The 8,638-nt window shown below is 62.0% G+C and overlaps 1 protein-coding gene across 1 annotated transcript; it reads right to left on the reverse strand.

Annotated features, from left to right (window-relative positions):
• Positions 1-54: 54 nt before the first annotated feature.
• SLC22A31 (solute carrier family 22 member 31) lies at positions 55-4,977 on the reverse strand. Its single transcript, XM_045440123.1, has 9 exons — positions 4,171-4,977; positions 2,618-2,721; positions 2,347-2,501; positions 1,923-2,091; positions 1,573-1,718; positions 1,380-1,488; positions 1,031-1,245; positions 633-744; positions 55-334 (listed from the first exon to the last, which is right to left on the reverse strand). The coding sequence occupies exons 1-9, from the start codon at positions 4,960-4,962 to the stop codon at positions 55-57; spliced, it is 2,082 nt and encodes a 693-aa protein (XP_045296079.1). The 5' UTR covers positions 4,963-4,977.
• Between the last annotated feature and the right edge of the window lie 3,661 nt (positions 4,978-8,638).

Genomic DNA, 8,638 nt, shown 5'->3' on the forward strand with positions numbered 1-8,638 from the left:
CCTCCACGCGTGGCGGGGATGGCGGGGATGGGAGGGAGCCAGGGCGCCGGCGAGTCAGCCCTCCCGCTCCGGCCGGGACCCCGCCCGGTGGGAGGGCAGGGGCGGGCGGCGGCGGGCCCGGGACCCGCGCAGGCAGTCGGCGTCCCGCAGCGACGCGGGCAGGCGGCGGCCTCGGCTCTCGGGCAGCAGCAGGACGCACAGCAGGGCGAGCACCGCGAAGGAGGCGAAGACCACGTGGTGCAGGAAGAAGCCGCCCCGGCCGTGCACGTCGGCCAGGGGCGCTGCCGCCTGGCCCAGGAAGCCGGCCCCCAGCACAAGGCCTAGCCCGGCCCCCCTGCGGGAGAGCGCGCGGTGGGGGGCGGCCCGGGGGCAAAGCGGGGGCGGGGGGGAAAAACTCAGTCTTTGTGGAAAAGCTTCCCCCTGGCCTGGGACAAGTTTCCTTCTTTTCATCAGAAAATCCAAAACCGCTCCCCACCCGCCCCCCCGCAATTCTGTCCTCGCTGCTCCCCAAGCCCCCGGCCCCCTTCCTCCACTCCCTTCTGTGACCAGCGGCCCCCGTGTGTCCCCCAAGAGGTGGTGTGAACCCCGGGCGCGACGGGGAGGGCAGGGTGTGGCTGGCAGCCCAAGCTCACCTGATCACCGTGGGGAACACCTCCGCCGCGAAGAGGCTGCTGAGGGCAGACACGGCGTGGGAGGCCAGGAGGCCCAGGACGGACAGGGACAGCATGGTCCAACCTGGCAGGTCTGGGGGCAGGAGGAGGCAGTTCCACGCTGCCCGCAGGGCCTGGCCTCCCCAGCCTTTCCTCGTCTGGGATCATAGGATCCTTTTGGCCTTCTGACTCTTTGGGCCTCAGTTTCTCTGGGTACACGGTGGGAAGACAGAGGGGGCAAAAACCAGAACTTCATCCCAATGCCCCGTCTCCTGTGCTACCTTCTCGTGGCCCCAGGAGGGGGCTGATCCCGCTGCCCCACGTCGGTCAGAGCCTCTGCCAAACACGAGGACTCGGTATCGGCAGGGCCCCACACTCACACTGCGTCCCGGCCAGGAGCAGCAGGGATGCCAGGCCCAGGACCAGGGTGCCCAGCAACAGGACCGGGCGTCGCCCCCAGCGGTCCCCCGTCAGCAGCAGGAGCACAGCGGCCACTGCCTCCAGGCCAGCGGTCAGGAAGTAGGGCCAATAGAAGGTGGGCTCGCTCGGGGCCAGGTTGCGGAGGAAGCCGGCTCTGATGCCCCCGCAGATCAGCCTGCGAGAGAGGGAGAAGGCAGCTATGGCCCAGCCAGGGCAGGGGACTCCAGCGACCAAAGACCCACCCACCGGGGGGGGGGGGGGGTGGAAGGCGCAGACCCCGTTAGCCCACCCGTGCCCTCCCCTCCTCACGAACTGAAGCCCAGGATGAGTCCGTTTCTCCAGGCGACGCGGGTGTGCCGGAGCTCCAGGACGGAGTGGTACTGGGGCCGGGGACTCTGTGCACCCAGCATGTCCAACTCTGTGGCTCCGGGGACAGGAGGGGCACATGTGAGAGACGACCCTTCTCTGGCACCCGTCTCCCATCTCCCAGCTGGTGCATCACCTGTAACCAGGGAGCTCTCCTCCTCTGAGCCGTCCTCCGGGTCCACGCTCCCAGGTTCTGCAAAGTGCCACAGGATCTTCCGGGCCCGGGCTGGCTGTCCCGTGGCCAGCAGCCAGCAGGGAGACTCAGGGAACAGGGCCGGCGACCTGCAGGGGTGGGGCGAGAATGCCCACAGGTCCTCTCCGCAAGGAGGGCAGAGGCTCACGACGCCTCTCTGGATCCAGGGGGACGAGTCATGCCGAGGCTTTCTGCATCCCTGCGCCACACCCACACGCCCGGTGCTGCACAAAGGTGCGGAGAGAAGTGACACACGGGGCCGCCGTGCTGTCACTGAACCGTGACACGCTTACCCCCAAAAGAGCAGCAGAAGGCCCGTCACCAGGGCGCTGAGCCCCTGCAGGAGGCGCCAGTCCTGCGCCAGAAGCGCCAGGCCAGGCAGCAGCAGCGTGCCCAGCACGGAGAAGAGGCCGGCTCCCACGGAGAACACCAGGCGACGAGGGGGGTCACAGAGCTCCAGGCCTGAGCAGACGCAGATGGCCTGAGGACCTCTCCAGGGCTGCGGGGACCGGTCACTAACCTACAGCTCCAGCACCTGGACCTTCCCACCAGGGACGGACCTCATAGAACAAAGAGTGCCCCTCCCCCCTCCGCAAGAAGGGCCCTCAGTGGGAGTGCCAGAGGGGCCTCCCCTGCCACCTGACTTTGCCCTGCAATAGAGCGGGAGGCCTGGCCTGAGGGGGTGCTCCCCAGGGCCCCCACCCCCGCGGTACTCACGAGCCACGTAGAGGGCAAGGGAAAACCCTGCCAAGGCCCCCCCGTGAAGCAGCCTCAAGGTCAGCAGGGCGGGAAAGCTGGCCGCCAGGGCCTCACTGGCCCCCAGGCCTGTGGCCAGCACCAGGGAGGCCACGAACACAGCCCGACGTCCAAACCTGGGGGGCAGCCAGGGAAACGTGGGTGCGGGTCAGGACAGCTAGGGCATCCGGCAGGACCCTGAGGGCCTGGAAGGGGGGGCTGCTGGGAGAGAAGCGAAGGGGCAGCACCTCACCGGTCACAGCCCGCACCCAGGAAGACACAGCCCAGCAGCCAGCCCAGGAGGTGGCTCATCTGCTCCAGGGGCACTTTCCAGCCATCCTCACACACCAGGTTCCACTACGGGGACACCAATCACCTGTTGGCTGGCCGGGCCACCCTTCCCATTGCGAGTTCCCAGAAGGCCAGGCTGCAAGGGGCGCTAGACGGCCTGCTCCAGTTCCTCTCTGGAGATAAGGGCAAACTGAGGCACAGAGAGGGTGGAGGACCTGCTCAAGGTCACACAGCATGATCTCCTGACTCTGGTAGCCTTCCCGCAGAATCTGAACAATTCCTGGTCTGAGTCCCCAGAGGGCAATGACAGGGGTCCCCAGGACACCTACCTGGAACCCCAAGTCTGTTTTTTCTCTGGATGGGGACCCACTCCCCTTTCTGCAGCCACTGGTCTCCCACCAGGGGACCCTTGACAGGGCTGAGGCTCCTGCTGGCTGCTGTGCCAAGGCCTCCAGGGCATGGCCCTCACCTCCCCCGACACTGCTCGCTTCAAAAGTGATTTCGGGAACTGTGGCTCAGGCCTGCGCTCACCTGCTTTCCCGGACATGGCCCTTGACCTCAATTTCGCACTTCCCCACCTCTCCTTCCAGGTTTCGGCGCCGCCTCCCCAAACTTAACGTACTGTTTTGGATCATGCTACATCCCAGTTTTTATCTTAAAAAGCAAACGTCTGTGAAAGCTGACGGGGGGCCGATTGATCAGTACCCCCAGAGAAGGGCAGGGGTGCCGTGGGGCAGAATGGATGGAAGACAGCAGCCCAGCCGGTTTCAGGGCCTCAGGCAAAGACGTGGCAACCCTGTCCCTGTTCCCACACTGGGGCTGATCCTCCCAGGGACAGAGGTAGAGATGCGGGGCAGAGGCTGCCAGGAGGGAGGCAGAGCTGGGCGGGTCCCAAGCCCCAGGGAGGAAGGAGCGGAAGAGGGGCCTGGGAGGGTCCAGCTGCCTCCTCCCCTTCTCTTCGCAACCCACCCCTGAGTCGCCCCCACCTCCCCTCCAGCTTGTTTGCACCTCAGACGAAAGGTCTGCTTTTCGCAAACGTATCTCCACGTGCCTACCTTGATTCAAAGCCTCCTGTCTTGGGAACCCGCTTTCGACACCTACATGGCCCAAAGCCACCTACTGCGGACCACCTGGCGCCGATCTGCTCAGACCTTCGGCTGAACGCCTCCTCCCCCAGGCTGCCCGCCCGCAATGGCAGTCCTCGGGCGGCAGGCTCCGCCGTTGGGCCCGGCACCCCCGCAACCTGGGCATCTGCTGCGTCACCTGACGACCGACTAAGAGCCCAACCTGACAAGCCCCAGCCGACCACGGGCAGAGGGCAAGGGAGAGGAGCCAGGGGGGGACGGAGGGAGGTGAGGACGGAGGAAGGCAGACAGAAAAGGGGGGGGGGGGGGACGAGAGGCGTGAGAGTGAGAGCAAAGAGGATGAGGCAGAGAAGGCTGAGGCGGAGACCCCGACCGTCGGGCCCGCCGTGCTCCCGCGTCCGGTCCTCCGCTGATCTGATCGGGAGCGTACCTGGGTCACCGGGCTGCGCAGCAGGCCGGCGGCGGGCAGCGCGTAGTGCCAGCCGCGCGTGCAGGGCCGCGTGCCGTTGGGGCGGGCGTGGGGCTCGGGCTCAGGGTAGCGCAGGAGCAGGCAGGGGCTCGGGGCGCGCGCGGGTCCCAGGCGCGGCACGCTGGCGTCGAGCAACGCGGGCCCGCGCAGAGCGCGCAGCGCGGGGGGCAGCAGCTCGGGGTCCGGCCGGCAGTGGTGCGCCGGCGGCGTGGTGAGCAGCGGCTCGGAGCCCAGCGCCAGCCCCAGCGCCACGCACGGCAGCCACGAGGCGGCGGCCAGCAGGCGCCGGGCCCGGCCGAAGCCGCCCGCCGCGCGCAGCACCCGCGTCTCCGACTCCATCTGCGCCTCTGCGCTCGGGCGGGCGGGGCCTGCGCGGGAGCCGAGCCACCGAGGGCCGGACCCTGGGGCCAGGCCGGCAGGGGCGTGGCCCGGAGAGCGGGCCAGAGGAGAGCCGGGGTGCCCTCGCCCCTGCCGCGGGGGCTGCGAAGGCCTGGTGGTGGGACGTGGTCGGAGGACGCGGTCAGCTAGGCGTCCGGGCGCGGGCACGTGGACCTGGGGCGTGAACACGGCGCGGGGACGTGGTCTGAGGTATCCTCGTGCAGGGGCGTGGTCGGGGGTGGGGTCGATGGTGTCCTCCCCAGGGCGTCCTCGTGCGGGGTGTACACGTGCGGGGCGTACACGTGTGGGGCGTGGCGGGAAGGGCGTCCTCCCGCGGGGGCGTGGCTCGAAGGCGTGGTAGGGTAGGCGGGGCATGGTGGGGGGGCGGGGGAGCGTCCTCGTGCAGGAGCGTGGTCAAGGGCGTTGATGGCCAGGCTTCTGCGTTCAGGGGCGTGATCGGCCACGTCCACGTGCGTGGAAGTAGTCGGGAGGCGTGACCGGAGGGGGTGATATCGCGCAGAGGCGTGGTAGGGGCATGGTTAGGGCGTGGTCGGCGGGGCGTCTTCGCGCAGGGGCGTGGGGGGGTGTGGTCTGGCGGGCAGGTGTCCTCGTGCGAGGGCGCGGCCGGGGCGGGGCTGGCCGTCCGGGCCACTCAGGTGCAAGCCACAGGTGAGGGGCGGGGTTGCGGTAATACCGGGTGCTGCGGGTCAGGCAAGGCCCCGCTGGGAGTTGGAGGGTCATGGCGGGTTTGTGCAGCAGGAGCCTGAGTCAGGGCGCGCGCGGGCATTTAGGAGTTTCGCTGGCATCGTGCGTGGGCGCGCCTGGGAACCCCGCCCCGTCGCCCTGGCGGAGTCTTCCTCCCCACATCCGAGGTAAGTCGCGTTTGCCTTCAGCGTTTTTGCTCTGGAGAGAAGTACAGGAGGTCCCACAGATTACACCTGAGTTTCCGAACTAGTTTCTCTGGGACTCTGGGCTGGGACTCTGGACCTGACTTGTGTGTTGTAATGGCAAGTTTTTGCACATCAGACTGTCCTGGCTTAAAAACGTTCTTCCTGTGGGGGCATCTGGGTGGTTGGGACAGGTCATGACCCAGGGTCATGGGATCAAGCCTGTCTTCCGGCTCCACACTGGGCATGGAGCCTGCTTGGGGTTCTCTCCTTTTGCCCCTCCCCCTGCTTGCGCTCCTCTTTCTCGGTAAAAAAAAAAAAAAAAAAAAAAAAAAAAAAAAAAATGTTCTTACTGAGCTGAAGTTCACGTAATATAAAGCTATGTGTTGGGGGGGTACCATTCTTTGTTGAGTTTTAAAAACTTTTTTTGATGTTTATTTCTTTTTGAGAGAGAGAGCACACACAGGGGAGGGGCAGAGAGGGAGGGAGACACAGAATCTGAAGCAGGCTCCAGGCTCTGAGCTGTCAGTACAGGGCCCGATGTGGGGCTCGAACCCACAGACCCCAAGCTTCACGACCTGAGCGGAAGTTTGGCACTTAACAGACAGAGCCATGCAGGCGCCCCTCTGTTGAGTTCTAAAATATTTCCCTAGTGGACCCATTGCATCCCCATCAAGCAGTGGCCCTCCCTGGCGCTGTGCGCCCCGCCCTGCACCAGACGGCTGCGCCCACGTGAGGGGGGCGCCTCTCCTGTGCTCCAGGCTGCCCCGCCCCTACCCCCCCTACGCTTGGTGGCCCCTCCCCTACACGGGGCCCCGCCCTACACTGTGCGGCCCTGCCCCCGCGCCTGGTGGCCTCGCCCCCACCTTGTGCGCCCCGCCCTGCACTGTGTGGCCTCGGCCCCGCGCCGGTGTCCCCGCCCCCAGCGCTGTGCTCCCCTCCCGGCAATGTGAGGCCCCGTCCCTGAACCTGGCGGCCCCACCCCTGCGCTGCGCTGTGAGGTCCCGCCCCCGCGTCCGGAGGCCCCACCCCCGCGCTGTGCGCCCCGCCCTGCGCTCTGGGGCCCCGCCCCGCGCTGTGCGTTCAGGCCCCTGTACCCGACGCTCCGCCCTGCGCTTTGGGGCCGTCGGGGTTCCCTGCTTGTGCTCGGAGTCACGGATTCAGGACTCGCCTGCTCGCGGCCTGTGTGTCAGGACTTTCGTCCTCTGTGTGGCCCAGCAACATTCTGCCACCTAGCTGTGGCGCCGCTTGTTTGTGGTGCATCTGCTGGTGGCCCTTCAGGCTGTTTCCCCTTTCTGCCCGTCATGATCCGCGCTGTGACCCTTTGTGTACACGTCGTTGAGTCCCTGATTTCAGTTCTTTCGGGGACTGACCCAGGAGCGGGATTGCTGGATCGTGTGCTGAGGCCGTGTGTCACTTTGAGGAGCCACCAAACCTTTTTTGCACAGCAGCTGCTCGGTTCACGTTCGCACCACTGACATGCGAGCTCCGGAGTGCCCACATTCTTGTCAACACTGTCTTTGTCTGTCTGGGTTTAAAGACCCATGACAGAGCAGTCCCCTCCCCCTGCTAGTGGATGTGACGCAGCTCGCTGCGGTTTCGATTTGCGGTTCCCTGGCGGCTGGTGATGTGGGACATCCTTTCCTAGGCTTATTGGCCACGTACATGTCTTTGGAGAAATGATTGTTCGGATTGTTTGCATGTTTTTTGCTTAGGTTGCTTGCCTTTTTGTTGTTCAGTTTTAAGTATTCCTTACGTATTCTGGATACTGGGCCTTATCAGAGATCGAGTTTGCAAATATTTCCTCTCATCCTGTAGGTTGTCTGTTCCCTTTCTCATATTGTCCTTTGCTGCAAAAATATTTTAATGTTGGCGAGGTTCAATTTACTTTTTCCTTTATGCTCATCCTTTTGGTGTCAGGTAAGAAACTTACTAAATTCAAGATTATGAATATTTGCACCTGTGTTTTTTTTTCCTAAGCGTTTTACAGTTTCAGTGCTTTGATTTAGGGCTTTCATCCAGTTTGAGTTACTTTTTGCATGTGGTGTTAGATAAGAGTTCATCTAAATTGCTGTGCATGTGGACAGATTGCCCAGCACCGTTTGTGGAAACTTGTTCTTTCCCCCACTGAACTGCGTCCGGTGTGGCCAGCTGTGTGGTCAACGTCTGGACTTTTCCGTTTTAGTCTCTTGGTGTGTTTGTCCTCATGCCTTACCACACCGTCTTGATAACCGTAGCTTTGTAGTATGTGAAGTGTGAGCCCTCCAACTCTGTTCCTCTTTTTCAGTATATTTTTTTAAGATTTTATTTTGAAGTAACCTCTACACCCAATGTGGGGCTTGAACCCACAATCCCAAGGTCAAGAGTCGCACACTCCACCGACTGAGCCGGCCGACGGGCACCCCCGAGATTGTTTTGACTATTTGGAATCACTGGCAGTTTCATATGAATTTTAGGATCACTTTTTTCTAGTTCTGCCAAAAAGACCATTGGGATATTGGTAGGGATTAATGGAATCTGTATAACGCTTTGGAGATATTTGGAAATACTGCCATCTTAGCAGTATAAAGTCCCCCAATCCTTGAACACAACATGTCTTTCCTTCTGTTGAGATCATCTTTAATTTCTTTCAGAAATGTTTTGTGGTTTTGGGTATACAAGTCTAATACTTCCTTGATTGAATTTATTCCTGAAGTATTTTATTCTTTTATTTAAGATTTTTTTAAAGTTTATTTAAGCAATCTGGACACCCAGCCCGGGGCTTGAACTCATGACCCCACGCTCAAGACCCGCATGCTCCATTGACTGGACCAGCCAGGCACCCCTATTTTATTCTTTTTAATACTATTGTATGCGAAATTACAAGTTTCCTTTTCAGATTGTTCATTGCTAATGTGTAAAAATACAAGTGATTTTTAGGATACTGATCTTGTATGTTTGCAACTTTGCTGAATTCCTTTATAAGTGCTGATGTTATGTTTGTGGATTTTTAAAAGGTTTAAAAAAAATTTTTTTTAACGTTTTATTTATTTTTGAGACAGAGAGAGACAGAGCATGAACGGGGGAGGGGCAGAGAGAGAGACAGACACAGAATCGGAAACAGGCTCCAGGCTCTGAGCCATCAGCCCAGAGCCCGACGCGGGGCTCGAACTCACGGACCGTGA

The sequence above is a fragment of the Leopardus geoffroyi genome, chromosome E2 (assembly GCF_018350155.1).
Source record: "Leopardus geoffroyi isolate Oge1 chromosome E2, O.geoffroyi_Oge1_pat1.0, whole genome shotgun sequence".
Taxonomy (NCBI): Eukaryota; Metazoa; Chordata; class Mammalia; order Carnivora; family Felidae; genus Leopardus; species Leopardus geoffroyi.